The 16,541-nt window shown below is 34.7% G+C and overlaps 1 protein-coding gene across 1 annotated transcript in view; it reads left to right on the top strand.

Annotated features, from left to right (window-relative positions):
* Cand1 (cullin associated and neddylation dissociated 1) overlaps positions 1-16,541 on the top strand; it is a 33,825-nt gene that overhangs the window by 16,207 nt on the left and 1,077 nt on the right. Inside the window, 12 exon segments of the mRNA XM_004632141.3 lie at positions 1,074-1,197; positions 2,750-3,006; positions 3,088-3,193; positions 4,270-4,415; positions 7,334-7,626; positions 8,764-8,905; positions 9,265-10,758; positions 11,488-11,583; positions 13,771-13,850; positions 13,852-13,941; positions 14,024-14,188; positions 15,738-15,845. Of these exon segments, the coding sequence (XP_004632198.1) occupies positions 1,074-1,197; positions 2,750-3,006; positions 3,088-3,193; positions 4,270-4,415; positions 7,334-7,626; positions 8,764-8,905; positions 9,265-10,758; positions 11,488-11,583; positions 13,771-13,850; positions 13,852-13,941; positions 14,024-14,188; positions 15,738-15,845 (3,101 nt within the window).

Below are 16,541 nucleotides of genomic sequence, written 5' to 3' on the forward strand. Positions count from 1 at the left end.
CCCAAAGTTTTGACTTCCTAATTGAATGAAGTTTTAGTTCCATTAGCTTCTATAGCAAACGTATTTTTCCATTGCATCATACCAGATAATTTTATATCTTTTAAGTAGTCATTTATTTCAAATATTTCATCAACTCCAAAGTATATAATAATTGATATTTTCCTTTTTTTTTTTCCTCATTGGAACATGGTTGCATTTTGCTGATTTCTGATTTTTTAAAAATTTTATTTATTTCGTACAGGATCTCGCTACGCAGCTTAGACTCGTAGTGATCCTCCTGTCTCAGCCTCCCCAGCGCTGGGATTACAGGCATGTACCACCATGCCCATTTTGGTGGTTGGCACAGCTCAGGGCTGGCACTTCATGGGATACTGGGGGTCAAATCTGGGTACTTGCTCTGGCGAGGCAGGTACTTAGACTGCCAAACTATCTCCATGGCCTGATTTCTGATTTTTAACAAGAATTATTTTAACCATATAGATTCTTACTTTCACAGTTTTTTGTTCTGTTTTTCCACTCTGTTGTAAAAAAGATGGCCTGCTTTAAAACATGTGAGTTCTAGAATTACATTTCTGCTTTATGATGAAATTATGGAATCTCTTTGTTGCAAAGGACCTTATTAGAAGTTGTGGCTATTTTTTTAAAAGAAGCTGTTAAGTACTGGGGTACATGCTTGTGATTTTATTTCACAAATATTAAAAAGAATATGTTACTAGCAAAGAATTCTCAAATAGGGAGAACTCATTGCTTTTTTTCATTTTTACCAGTATATATGTTAAAGGTACTACTAGCCATATGGCCAACGGTCAGTTATCTAGTGAAGTCTGTTAAATGTATTTTGTTTGCCCTATTTTCTGTGCCCCTCTATAGTTATTAACTGTAATTCTCATTTATATTTACTAAGTTATTTTACTGAAAAACTTCCTATTTTAAAATATGTATTTCTTTGGCATGGATCTCTCTAAGTGTCTTAGCCATCTTTGGAATCATTTGATATTTGGTAATGACCATGATCATAAGGTAGAATTCAGCATACTTGACATGAAATTATTATTACCTCATTATTTATACAGGTTCTGCATTAGCTGCAAATGTATGTAAAAAGATTACTGGACGTCTTACAAGTGCAATAGCAAAGCAAGAAGATGTCTCTGTACAGCTAGAAGCCTTGGATATTATGGCTGATATGTTGAGCAGGTAAATAGGCCCATTGTTTCCACTAGTGGTAACATAAATATTATTTCATTTATTAAAAATTTCTTGTTAAATGTAAAATTTGGTCTAAAATTAATCACATTTAAGTTATTTTATAAATGTGTGGATGATGGGAAACAAGCTGATTTTACTTAGATGATACTGTATAGCAAGCCTGTGGTATGTGGTTCGCATAACACAGTAGTAATACAATAGTAATACAGTTGTATAGCTTGTGATTTATAGTTTTTCACCATGATTGTGTTCTAATTTGTATGCTAACATGCAGTGATCTACTTAGATAAGGTGTGCTGATGGGAGTTGCAAATATTCTAGTTAAACAGATGGTAATTAAAATCTTACAACCATGTTCAAAGTTCATTTTTTGTAAGGAAGAAACTTGGCATTCATTTTTTCTAGTACCACTTTCACTTGCAAGTCAAACTTGGAGAGAAAATGGGCAGACCTGAGCAGCTCTTAGGAGAAAATACCTTAAAAAACCTGTCAATTTCAGTTTATCCTTTATTCTGTAGTTATTAGTGAACTATAATTACTTGTGAATGTTACTTGACTAATTCAGTTCAATTTAAAAATAATTGAGTACCTTCAAATGAGAGTATATAGAAAAACATGTAGTATAGAACTGTCATCTTGTTACCATACAAAGACTTTATGCCTCACTATAGGAAATAAGAACACAGATATGTATAAAGGTAGAATGGTACTAAAGACTAACAAGTACATTCAGGAAAGTTTTTTTAATGGAAGGAGCGACATTTGTATTGAATTTGGAAGAATGGTTAGCACTTTATTAAGTAGATGTCCTCAGGTGAAGAATCCATCAGTCTAAGTACTATTGAAGTGGGAAACAATGTATTTTAGTTTTCCAATTATAAGATGAATAGAAAAGTAGCAGAAAATTATTCTGATAGATTAGGATCCTTTGAGGTATATGGGAATTTATACTTAATTTGATAAAAATGATTGTCCTGGTTGTGATTTAATACCTATTACAGTTTTAGCACATACAGATGTTTGATTACTACTTACTCGTTGAACTGTACTTCATGAGGTGATCTAGAAGTATAACTTTAGTCCAGTATGATCAATGAATTTTGATATTTAGTAGAAAAGACAAGAGAGAGGGAGAAGTCAAGAGATCCTGAGGTTCTAAGTGTTGGGAATCCCCTAAAAAAACTATAATCAATAGAGAAAATTGTGGAAGGGAAAATGTGATAAGATCTTTATTTTTTTTTTTAATCTGGTGCTTTTCCTAGTTAGTTGGTTAGATACTCTGCAACACAGAATATAGATGTACATTCTAGGAGTTATTTGGGGGTAATAAATTTAGAGCTGCATTTATTTAGCATAGGTTTTCAGTTGCATTGATAGATACAGTGAATGTTCAGTTTTTTATTCATTCTGAATGTGGTTTTGTCTAACTGCTTTATTGTCTGCATATTTACATTGAGTTCAGAGGCCAGATATTTTAGTAATGCTCAGTGCTTTAGTAATGCTTAAATTCATTTGCTGTTTTCTTTCTTTTTTTAATAAGGCAAGGAGGACTTCTTGTTAATTTTCATCCTTCAATTCTGACCTGTCTACTTCCCCAGTTGACCAGCCCTAGACTTGCAGTGAGGAAAAGAACCATTATAGCTCTTGGCCATCTGGTTATGAGCTGTGGAAATATAGTTTTTGTAGATCTTATTGAACATCTGTTGTCAGAGTTATCCAAAAATGATTCCATGTCAACAACAAGAACTTACATACAGTGTATTGCTGCTATTAGTAGGCAAGCTGGTCATAGGATAGGTAAGAAATTCTAAAATATTTTAAAACTATGTCTAAGTCAAAAAATAATGCATGATTTTAAGAAAAACGTACTTTTCTTAGGTGAATACCTTGAGAAGATAATTCCTTTGGTCGTAAAATTTTGTAATGTAGATGATGATGAATTAAGAGAGTACTGCATTCAAGCCTTTGAATCGTTTGTGCGAAGGTAAGTTTTTCAGAAATTATTTTTTGAGAATTTTTAAGTAATTAAAGTCTAGTTTCGGTATGTAAGGAAAAACAGCTTATAGGATTTCAAATATGGTTTTTTTTATCTGTTTATCTGTCTATCTAAACAGGATCTCGCTGTACAGTTCAGGCTGACTTTGAACTCTTATGTAGCCTGGGCTGGTTTCAAACTCACAGCTATTCTCCTTATAGGCAGACATGAAACACCACACTGAGCTTTATTTCATTAGGCAGTAACTGATAGCCAATATAAAATTTGAATCAAATGTCATCTCAATATTAAAATGAAATGTGGTCATCCCATTTATTTTGAAAATGTTTCTCTCTCATTAAGATTTTATAAAGAACCTGGAGAAGGCATTTTTTATTTTAGATTTATTTTGACTCTTTAGAAAGGAAGAGAGTTGTCAGTATAATGTCTGTCCTGAGAGAGGTAAATTAATGATCTCATAAATACATAGAAAGTTTTATTATTTTTAACCATTATTTTAGATTTGTTACATTTGTCTTTCTAGGGCAGTAATTCTTAATTCTCAATTACAGACTTTGATTTTTTTAAGCTTAAAAAAAAATGTTCATGCACTAGAAGGCAGTATTCCTTGCTATTTCTGGCTTTCAGAAATGCTTTTAAAATGAAATATTTTAAATTGTGGGATTCCTATCAATGCCTTTAATGAAAATGATTTATTACTTTATTGGTTGACCCTGTGGGCATTTATGTGTTCTATGCTCGGGCATGCGTCTAGAAAATAAGCTAGATGAATGTGAACCAACATTTTTACAAGTCGTCCTAGTTGCTGAAGAGCACATTCCTCTGGGCTTGGTTTTCATGTTGAAAAGTTAGAGCATATACCATTGTTTCTGTATACTACCTCATCTTTTCCATAACAAAGTTAAATGCAGAAGGAGGAAGTTTATCTTAAAATTTGTGTAATCTGTAAATATTTTTCAAATGATTGGGGGCTATGTTCCTATGTTACTGCTAATGAAGTGTAGCAGAGACTGAAGCAAGGAGAAAAATAGTTACTTAAAGCAGCTCTTCTTTTTTGTATTCAGATGTCCTAAGGAAGTATATCCTCATGTTTCTACCATTATAAACATTTGTCTTAAATATCTTACTTATGATCCAAATTACAATTATGATGATGAAGATGAAGATGAAAATGCTATGGATGCTGATGGTGCTGATGATGATGACCAAGGTATTTGAAATTAAAAGGAATCTTATTTGTTGAATTTTTGAAAGCCCTGGTGGAATGGAGGTGATTTTTACTAGAAACATGATTTTCTTCTTTTGTATTCAAATTTTCTAGGTTTTTTTATTTTTTAATTTTTTTTTTTTGTCTTTTTGAGACAGGGTCTCGCTGTGCAGTAAAGGCTGGCCTAGGGCTCATTTTGTAACTCAGGCTGGACTGGAATTTGCAAAGGTACTCTTGCTTCAGCCTCTATATTGCTGGGATAACAGCATGTGCTACCATGCCCAGCTTATTTTTCTAAGCAGCTAAATTTGTGTTTTTTAAAAAGTTGAATCTCGGCTGGCCAAATAGCTCAGCGGATTAAAGCACCTGCAAGCAGGCCAGGAGCCAGGAGTTCGGTCCCCGAGCAGGCCCCTGGGGCGTGCTGAGACAACAGTTGAGACTGGGTATGGTGGTGCATGCCTGTAATCCCAACTCTTGGTAGGCTGTAAATGGGTGGATCACGAGTCTGATCTAATAGTGAGACCCTAAACTTCCTGTAGACCCTTCCCTAAAATTCAAAAACAATAAATAAAAAGTTGAATTCAGAAGTACACATTCAAACCACTACAAAGACATTATTCAGTGTATAAATTATTGACTGTCCTACTAACCTGTTTTGAAATGGTTTCATTGTTATTTTATTTTCTCATTAAAATGAATAAAAAATACACATTCAGAGAAGTTTGGTTTTGAGTTTTATTCATACTACTAAATTTTGAGGCCCAGTGTAATTATTATTGTCATGAATTATTTGTGAATAATTAAAAATATTTCTGAGGCTTCATAAGATTGATTTCACACTGTACTTTGTAGATTTATTCTAGAAAGAGTGACCTAGCAAGAACATAGGAGGTGGTTCTGTTTCGTTGATTCTATTTGTATTGGGATATATAATAATGGATTAGTACTTTTAGTTGATTCTTTTAGTTTATGTAATGTTACATAATGTAGCTTGTGTTTTGAAACTGCAGAAACCTCCCATCGCCCATCTAGTATGCCATGTTTTCTCTTCTATAGCAGAACTCTTCAGATAAATACTGTTAGTTCCTTTTTCACCCCCCTTTTTTTTTTCTCCCTCCCTGAATCAGGGATTTGAACTCAGGCCCTTGTACTGGCCAGGCACAAGCGCTTTTTCTACTGAGCTATCTCCCTGGCCCCTCCCCTTCTGTTTTGAGCCTAGTTCTTCAGTGTTGGATAAGATTGCAAATGGCTTGGAGATACTTGATTTTGTTACTGAGACTCAGCAACTTTTCTTTATTTAGATTCTAGAACACAATGCTTAACCTGGTTTTAGTTCTGTCTCTGTGATCCCTCTTTCTCAGTCTCCTGTTCTCATCTTAATCACCACAAACTTGCAATATTCCAGCTCTGAATTCTTGGGCTGACCTCTTGTACTTGTAGTTTTTTTGTTGATTTCATCTAGTCTCCTAGTTTCAGTGTCATCACACTGACACCCCAGATTTTATCTTTGCTACATTCCAGGTTTATACATAGCTAAAATCTTCCTATCCCTTTCCAAATCTGTTTCTTTTGATTGATTTTTTTTTTTTTTTTTTTGCCATCTCAGAATGGCACCTCCATTCTTTTTAGTTTTTTAGGTAAAAAGACTTTGAAGTCATTTAATTCCTTCTGTCACACCCTTTCACCACAGTTTTTCCTGATTTGAATTACTTGTTTCCCTTTTTCACTATTTTTTTCTTTTATGACATTTAATAACTTTGTGACTTTTTAAAAATTTACTACAGTGCAGGCTTGTTCATGAAGATTAGAAAATTCAATCTCTTGATTCAGTAAAGTTTATAATTGCTAGGATACAGTTCCCATTGTGTATTGACAAAAGAAAGAACTTGTAGGTTTATTTTCCCTTAAATGAATAGTCTATTGTGGCAGTATTTTTTAACTTATTTAAATAGACATTGGTGAATGAACCTATTGCATGTGTTTAGCAGTGTTTGAATTATCTCACAATGTGATAAAATGGAATAAAGTAAGTGTAAGCTGGAAAACTTTGTATTTCCTAGAGTTTTAGACTGCCATGAAGACTGTTACTTGTGCTACCATCCTGAATTTTTACCCAAGTGGGTCAATTTAATAGTGTTAGAAGGAATTTTTTTTTTTTTTTGGTTATTTTATATACACCAGTTATCTTAGTAAGTACACATAAGAGAAATAATGTTCTTAATGATATATTTTTTAGCTTTAACAGTAGGAGTTGTAGACCGTGGTACTCTGTTAAGTAGAAAACATTTTCTTATAATAATGAGCATAAAAATTAAGATAAAATTGTGACAGGTTGAGCATGTGTGTATTTTTCCTAATAACACATCGGCAGATTTAATGAAAAAGCTGATGCCAGAATTCTTCCACCTCTGCAACCCCTAGGAAATTATAAAAGGATTAGTAACTATTCTTTTTGTAACATAATTTATAGCCAGAGATCCATTTCATGATTTAACTTATAAATTCTCCCTCCCTTTGTCTTGAGTTTCTTGTAGTATGAGTCCTTTGAATTATAGTCCAAAGAGTTTAACATATTAATGGTTTTGAGGCTTTTACAAGTTAAGCAGCCATTACCCACCAAAACTGAGAATATTGTAGCATGTTAGACTCAATCAAGATCCTTTTTTAGGGGCCGGGGAGATAGCTTGGCGCAAGGGCCTGAGTTCAATCCCTGGTTCTGCCCCCTCCCCCCCAAAAAATCCTCTTTTAAAGTTAATTATGTATAAATTTATTTAAGTAGGAAGTTCTGCATCTCTTTCATGTTGTAGTTTTTAAACCTGTTGCTGACTTTGTCGAACTTAGATTAACTGCGTTGGCTAAGACTAGATCTGAATTAGAAGATGCCTGTGTTAACAACTTGCCTGCATTGCACCTTCTCCCAGGGAGTGATGACGAGTACAGTGATGACGATGACATGAGCTGGAAGGTGCGGCGCGCGGCGGCCAAGTGTCTGGATGCCGTGGTCAGCACGAGGCACGAGATGCTTCCGGAGTTCTACAAGACAGTGTCTCCTGCACTCATATCGAGATTTAAAGAGAGGGAAGAGAATGTAAAGGCAGATGTTTTTCATGCGTACCTCTCTCTTCTGAAGCAAACTCGTCCTGTGCAAAGTTGGCTGTGTGACCCTGATGCGATGGAGCAGGGAGAAACACCACTGACGATGCTTCAGAGTCAGGTTGGTTTCAAGTGTGTTTAAGAACATCAAGATAGGAGATGAGATGTTTTTAAAAAATGCTTTTGTGTGAGTTCTAGAAAACCTTCAGAAAGGAGAAAGTTCTAGGCTATCTTATCATTGTATAGAAGTTAGTGGATGTTCGTATTAATTTATAAACCAGTCTACCTGGTCTTGTATTCTTGATTTTTCTTGATAAACAATTCTAAAATTATTTTAAGTTTCAAGAAAACAACTTTCATCTTAGATGTAAATGAAAAATTCTTAAAGCTGGGGGGCCAGTTTCACTCCTAATTTAGTTGTATGGTCTTGGATAGTTTTCATTTTATTGAACCTAGTTTTTCTCAATATGTAATTTTGAGACATCTACCTAGGGTAATGAGAAATGAAATGATCTGTGTATAGGTTCAGTGTACAGCTCCTGGTACATAGCTTAAGTGCTTAACCATCTGTAAATAGAACTATGCAGTTCCCTTTTATTGAGTAGTATGTAAGGCATTTTCCTGTCACATGTAACTCCTGTGGAAGCTCTGTGGATTCTGGATGGTCCATTTTTTATGGATTACAAAACATACATTGAAAGAGATCAAACCAGGGTGTGGAAAACATATACTCCATCTTGTTTTCAAATACTGCCAAAGAATACATTGTAAAGTGTCTAAACACTGGGTATTTAGTCAACTCAGACATTCTGATAATGGTCTGGGAAATTGTGTGATGTGTTTCTAGTTTCACAGTTTTGACTTTGTGTCTGTGTAGTGCTCTTGTTTGTTGCTTTTGTTTTCAGTTTCTTTGTTGAGGGATTTTAGAGGGATGTCAGTCTGACATCCAGACTATTTGTCAGTACACACCATATTTAAATTTTACTGACTAAAAAAGCAAAGTTTCTAACAGATGTCTGACTTTCTTAGCTACCTTTGAAGTAGTTTTCATTGTAACAACGAAGTGGAAGGAAAAGAAACACTGATTAGACAAACTTAGTTTTTATGTCAGTCTTAGCTGTAGTAGTAGAACTATATTAGAAATATCTTAGTGTACTCCCTAAAAAAATTCTTTACTCCTTATTTCTCATAATTCATTCTAAGTGGATTGAAGAAATACCAGTGGATGAACCAGTTAATGAGTATGTGATAATTACAGGTTCCCAACATCGTTAAAGCTCTGCACAAACAGATGAAAGAAAAAAGTGTGAAGACCCGACAATGTTGTTTTAACATGTTAACTGAACTGGTAAATGTATTACCTGGTGCCCTAACACAACACATTCCTGTGCTTGTACCAGGTACGAAAGTTTTTTGAGGATTTATAATGGACTTCTTATTGTATGACTTAGATAAGCTCAAATAATTGTTTCCTTTAAAAAGAAAATTTGTAACAACTTGCTTCTGGAATTTTGTCTATAAGCACCTTGCAAAAATATGAAGTTAGAAATTTCCAAGTAAAAAGTTTAAAATTTTAATCTAAAATGTTTGACCTTAATATTTATTATAGATTGTGTTTTTCTACTACACATTTCTATTTCATTTTAGAGATAATGATGAAGGTGGGAGCTTTTAACAGTTTCCCTCAAGTTTTAGGGGTTGATTTAATTTTTTCTTGAAACTGCACAGAAATGATGAGATTTGTTTCCTTGACTTTTAGGAATTATTTTCTCACTAAATGATAAATCCAGCTCATCGAATTTGAAGATTGATGCTTTGTCATGCTTATACGTGATCCTCTGTAACCACTCTCCTCAAGTCTTCCATCCTCATGTTCAGGCTTTGGTCCCTCCAGTGGTGGCTTGTGTTGGAGACCCATTTTACAAGATTACATCTGAAGCACTTCTTGTTACTCAGCAGCTTGTCAAAGTAATTCGTCCTTTAGATCAGCCTTCTTCGTTTGATGCAACTCCTTACATCAAAGATTTGTTTACATGTACCATTAAAAGGTTAAAGGCAGCTGACATTGATCAAGAAGTCAAGGAAAGGGCTATTTCCTGTATGGGACAAATTATTTGCAACCTTGGAGACAATTTGGGTTCTGATTTGCCTAATACACTTCAGATTTTCTTGGAAAGATTAAAGAACGAAATTACCCGGTTAACAACAGTGAAAGCATTGACACTGATTGCTGGGTCACCTTTGAAGATAGACTTGAGGCCTGTCCTGGGAGAGGGGGTTCCTATTCTTGCTTCATTTCTCAGGAAAAACCAGAGAGCTTTGAAACTGGGAACCTTGTCTGCCCTAGATATTCTAATTAAAAACTATAGTGACAGCTTGACAGCTGCCATGATTGATGCCGTTCTAGATGAGCTCCCACCTCTTATTAGTGAAAGTGATATGCATGTTTCACAGATGGCTATCAGCTTTCTTACTACCCTGGCAAAAGTGTATCCCTCCTCCCTTTCAAAGATAAGTGGATCTATTCTCAATGAACTTATTGGACTTGTAAGATCACCCTTATTGCAGGGCGGAGCTCTTAGTGCCATGCTAGACTTTTTCCAAGCTCTAGTTGTTACTGGAACAAATAATTTAGGATACATGGATTTGCTGCGCATGCTGACTGGTCCAGTTTACTCTCAGAGCACAGCTCTCACTCATAAGCAGTCATACTATTCCATTGCCAAATGTGTAGCTGCTCTTACCCGAGCATGTCCCAAGGAGGGACCAGCTGTAGTAGGTCAGTTTATTCAAGATGTCAAGAACTCGAGGTCTACAGATTCCATTCGCCTCTTAGCTCTCCTTTCTCTTGGAGAAGTTGGGCATCATATTGACTTAAGTGGTCAATTGGAACTAAAATCTGTAATATTGGAAGCTTTTTCGTCTCCTAGTGAAGAAGTGAAATCAGCTGCATCGTATGCACTGGGCAGCATCAGTGTGGGCAATCTTCCAGAATATCTGCCATTTGTCTTGCAAGAAATAACCAGTCAACCGAAAAGGCAGTATCTTCTGCTTCATTCCTTGAAGGAGATTATTAGCTCTGCATCAGTGGTGGGCCTTAAACCATATGTTGAAAATATCTGGTCCCTCTTACTAAAGCATTGTGAGTGTGCGGAGGAAGGTACCAGAAATGTTGTTGCTGAATGTCTAGGAAAACTCACTCTAATTGACCCAGAAACTCTCCTTCCACGGCTTAAAGGGTATCTGATATCAGGTGAGTATCTAGATTTTCTTACCTAAAAAAATTGCTAGTTGGTTACCTGAAAAGATCAGTGAAGAAGTTAAGCCATATCTGTGTTTTCTTATATGTAAAAGTTAAGTATATGATGAAAAGTAGTGCCATATTGTAATGCAGTTATATTCAAATGACATTTTGTTTAGAAGGGTAGATTATAATTTTTATAGATGTATAATTTTTATTTTAGAAAAGTAATTACTGTTTTATCTTAAAGTTGGAAATGATGATGCTCTTGAATTAGTATTAAGAGCCTACTATTACTAGTATTAAAATTGGTAAAAGTAATTCTGTTGAAAGCACAAAAGTGGTTTCAGATTTAGCAGTGTGTACTATATTCAGACAACTAGAAGGTAGTAATATCTGCTTATTCTTTAATATTGATTTCTTTTTTAATTAAAAATAAAAATTTTACAAGTTATTTACGAAATTAACTAGTTTCCCTGTGAGGGCTAGTTCCTCTGTTGCTGCTTTCCCAGGTCCTCTTCTTCACAGAAGAAATTATTTCTTTTGAAATCTAATGGGATTATATTTCATATGGTGAGTAAACTTTACTCCTTTAGTATCTTGAGAGGCATAAATACTTTTTTTTGGCCCAAAAGAACATTAAAGCATTGAAGACACCAGTGTTATGTGAAGTGGTCTGGAAATGGTGCCCATGGGCTTTAGCGAATTAGCCAATAATCTTGCCATTCTTTTTAAAATTAGGCTCATCATATGCCCGAAGCTCAGTGGTTACAGCTGTAAAGTTTACTATTTCTGATCATCCTCAACCTATCGATCCACTGTTAAAGAATTGCATAGGTGAGTGAAAACAAAGATAAACATACTGACCGTTTTGAGGAAAAGTAGAATATTGTTAAGGAACTCTTAAATGAGTTTTGTTTCTCTTGATAAGGAATAAAAATACTTGTAGATAATTGTTTTATTTAAAAGATTGATAATAACTTATTTTCTTACCTTTATTATCTGGTGTTACAACTTCAGAGAATTACATTTGGTTTTACTCTACTTGCTTAGCTTGAAATTTTTACTTGATAAGTTTACAAGTAACTGAAATTAGCAAATGAGCCAGTATATCTTTAGAGTCAACTTACATACTTGATATCACAATTTGGGGATGACTAATTCTAATAAGCAAAAGACACTAGCTCTGTCTAACCAGTCAGAAGTTACATCTTGATCATAAATGTCACTTGCACTGTTAGGATCGCTGTTTTTGATCATGGTTTGTAATCTTCCAACTTCCAAGGGGACTGGTAGAAATGACCCATATAGGTTGGAAACAACCTTAGGACAACAAAAACATTGCCCAGAAAATTAGGAGGTGGTGCCCAAGTAAAACTAGAGGCATCTGTATTTCCAAAAAGACAAGAATTAGTTTTTAGTGCTGCGTATAGTTTTGTAACTTTGTGTTTATTTTTCATCAGTTTTTCCTGGATTGGTAGTAGCCCCTAAACCCTCAGAATTTAAGTTTGGTGCTTTCCTGAGGATAAGAGAATGGAGGTACCAACAGAGACACTAGAGGGACATGACAAAGAAGCTTTCTAGCTTCGTGCCATTTGCAGTGTGCCAGAAAAGGGGAAGGGATGAGCACTTTAAATTTTTGTAGGAAGAGATTGCTGTTTCAGAAAAAGGAAACTCACATAGAAGTGGATGCTGTTCCTCATTCCGTTGCTACCTTTCATTTTCCACTTTGATATGTTTACTCACATTTTGGTATTATGCGTGATAGGACAAAGGAAAAGGCCTGTGCCACATCCCTAAAGGGATCTTTCCAAGTTGACAGCAGTCAGTGTACATAATTGCTATTGTTCCTCAACCAGATGGTTCTTGTAATTGAGTTACCATCTTGTTTATAATTTGGCTATTTGAATGTCAGAACCACCTAGGAAATCCTTTAAAAATGGAAATTCCTACATGGAGGAATGGGGACAACTAGTTTAATCCACAGTACCATTTGTCCATGATATACTACTTTAGGTAATTTACCAAAAGCAGACAGATGCATACTCTATTCTGGTTACTCTTTCAATCCACCAGTTTAGCAGTTATACAAATGGGTGGATTAGATTGCTTCTAAAGCCATACTGTCTTCTAAACATTTTTTGTTGTTTAATGCTGGAGCTATCTTGAGTGTCATTATTGAGTTTACCAATGTATAGTATGTGAAATCTTTTCTTCTTGTTTTGTAAAATTACTGCATTTCAAACGAGCACTTTCTCTTACCTCTTCTGCATTCTGTTTGTATCCTAAGAGATTGCTGATAATAGAATTGAGATCATGTAAGGAAGCAACCTATGCATACGTGGGCTGTCCTAGATGCTCTGCAACAGATTACAGATTATTCTGCTCAGTACCCCTAAATGTATAATCCTCATTTTATCAATTAGGAAACAAAGGCTTTTTCTAAAGTACTTGCCTAAAGTTGTACTTTTCATAGGTAAAATGATTTAGACCACCATCTGTAATTTCTTTTCATTTGCAAAAAGAAATAGACTTAAATCTGTTTTTAAGGTAGTTAGGTGCTGTCTTTGGCATTTGTCACATTTGGTTTCAAGTTTCTTTTATGCCTTTATGTCTGATAAATTCATGTATTTCTGTGTTGACCGAAAAGGGTTTTTGGAGGCACATTTCTGTCATGTGATGAATTGTATACATGTTAAAATAGTATTTCTCTTTTTTTAGACAGTGGATTTGTTTGGTGTTTATCTTACTTATTTTCAGTAAACTATAAGGAAAAACTTTAAAATTTGTTATTGTGTCTTTTTTTATATACGCTTTGCGTTGTAGATACTGAGAGTAGATTATCAATTGAAAATATACTCAGCTTTAAAAATGGTAGTTTCCCTGCTGCCAAAATAAACTTTTGTAATTCATTTAGTATTTCATCAAGTTCTTTCATTGAAGGAATTATAGTGACATCAACAATAATAAACTCAATTTAGTGTATCTTTATCTTCAGTTTACTGTAACTATGGATTTTTTCAGGTGATTTCCTAAAAACTTTGGAAGATCCAGATTTGAATGTCAGAAGAGTAGCTTTGGTCACATTTAATTCAGCAGCGCATAAACAAGCCCTCACTAATAAGGGATCTTTTGGATACTGTTCTTCCACATCTTTATAATGAAACAAAAGTTAGAAAAGAGCTTATAAGAGAGGTAAGTTATATTGCACTGTTTATCTGAGCTTTTTCTGTTACTTTTAAATGTCACATCTGCACATTCTTTTTTGTTTTAATAGGTAGAAATGGGCCCATTTAAACACACAGTTGATGATGGTCTGAGTATTAGAAAGGCCTCCTTTGAGTGTATGTATACACTTCTGGACAGCTGTCTTGATAGGCTGGACATCTTTGAATTTCTAAATCATGTTGAAGATGGTTTGAAGGACCATTATGATATTAAGGTAAGGTGTTTGTGACTTTATGGAATATTTTAGAACAGATCTTCACTTATAGCATTTTTTTATCCTTGTAGTTTACTTATATGGGTTAAGCGAAATATTGAGTTGTCTTGTAAGGTTTTGTAAGCATCTTATAAGCTATAATATGCAAAAAATAGGCATTGTGGTATCACTTGATATACAAAAAAAATCAACAACCTTTTATTGAAGGAACAAATTTTAGGAAATGCTTTTGCCGTGTGACTACTCCATACCTTGATCCTTTCCTTCAAAATAGGAGGCCAGACAGTTTTTGCTGTTCCAAGTATAAAATTTGGGTTTTTTGGTTGTTCTTGATGTTGATCTGTAGTTGAAACCACAGGGGATTTTCTAAGTTTCCCTGTATTGTCTTGATTTTATTGGGCTGTCTTTGGGACTGATTTGAACGTTTACCTGAATGATTTTTGTTTTTCACTATAATATCTTATTTATCAAGAATTTTAGATAGCTCAGTGGAGTAAAGCACCTGCTTAGGCAGACACAGGGACTGGAGTTCGATTCCCCAATGTGCCATGCCCCCGGGGCGTGCTGAGAAGGTGACTGAGACTGGATATGTTGGCATGTGCCTGTAAGCCCAGTGCTTGGGAGGCTGAAAACAGGAGGATCATTAAGAGTTAGAATCTATGTAGTGAGACCCTGAAATAATAAATAAATAAATATTTTTTTAAAAGTATTTTGTTGGAGAATAGTATAAATATTTTCATATATACAAAGCAAATGTAGAAGCAGCTAGAGAGAAGTCATTGCTTCTTAGGGTTGGAGCACTAACTTTGGTAACTTAATATTTCCATTTTAAATGAAACAGTAGAAAGGTAATTTGAAAAATATGTTAAGGTCTTTGGCCCTTCAGTGCAAAACTGACTGAACAGAAATTGAGCCATACTAGCAAAACTCTTTCATGTTTCCATGTGTAGTAGTGACATGACCCTCCCAACATTTACTGAAGAGAATTTCCAAATAATAAAAAATTAGGCTGTTTGTTTAATTCTATAAATTTATAGCCCAAGAGTAAAGGGATTATGGTTTATCAGGGCTTGTATGGATTAATCTGAATAATACTTCTCTTCTAAAAATTTGCTAAAAACTTACGTCAAAGCTTTTCTTCCAGTTGAGTAATTTTCTGATTGAATGACTTCCTAATCTGGTTGTATATAAGCTTTTTAAAAAATACCGAATCTAAGACCCTATCCTGACAAGTTAAATAAAACTCAGAGCGTGGGGCTGAGGAAGGGATATGTTGCCTTCAAAAGCATCTCAGGTGATTCTAATATATAGCCAGGATTGGAAACCATAATTTTAGTTCTGTGTTCTAGGACCACATGATAGTTGAGGTCGCTAACACGTACCTCAGATAACGTTTGAGACAAATCTGTGAGTTTGAACGCAGGTTACATGAAAATAAAGCTTTTTTTTATTTGCATGGTAGTCATTTTCCTTCTAAAATATTTGTCAGAATGTGGGGTTTTCTTTAGAAAAATATTGCTTAAATTTTGCGGAATTTTCTTTTTTATAGATGTTAACATTTTTAATGTTGGTGAGACTCTCTACACTTTGTCCAAGTGCAGTGCTACAAAGGTTGGATCGGCTTGTTGAGCCCTTACGTGCCACATGTACAACTAAGGTAATCATTCACAGGCATCAAATTAGGATAAAATTGGTGTAGGACTTGTAGAGTATAGAGATGTTGCTGTGTCCTGTATTGTTTAGGATTAATGTGTGAAAATTCTGTGACCATGAATTCTTTTGTTTTATAATTTTATTATTTAAAAGTCAAAATTTCCACAACATAAAACCAGTTTTCCTTTTCACGTATAATCTTTTGAATTAAAATGGCTAGCTTATTTTATTTTCTAGTTTTCCAAACTTGGCACTTTATGTAGCAGTAGTTTAAAATATTGACCTATCTCTGAATGTTTTATGAAGCTTAGTGCTATGAGGTGCTGCTCTTGTAAACACTTGTTTATTGTTGCAGTAATACGTATTTTGAGGTACTGATAGGCAGTGTGATAAAAGAGCATTTATTCTAGTTAGGGAAGCATAGGAAATTTTTATTATTATTTTTTTAATGGCCAGTAAGGTGAAGCAAGTTATTTTTTTTTAATCAAAATAATTACATGGATAAAGGCATAGAGATGTTATTATGTGATATTTGAAGAATAATGAACAGGGGCTGGTGAGATGGCTCAGTGGTCTAAAGCACCTACTTAGAACAAGCTAAGCCAAGCAAAGCAAAGCACAGGGACCTCGGTTCAATCCCCCAGCACCACATGCCAGCCTGCCCGCCCCCTGGTGGGCTGAGCTGGCCACACACACACAA

Source organism: Octodon degus, unplaced genomic scaffold (assembly GCF_000260255.1).
Source record: "Octodon degus isolate 3935 unplaced genomic scaffold, OctDeg1.0 scaffold00047, whole genome shotgun sequence".
Classification (NCBI taxonomy): Eukaryota; Metazoa; Chordata; class Mammalia; order Rodentia; family Octodontidae; genus Octodon; species Octodon degus.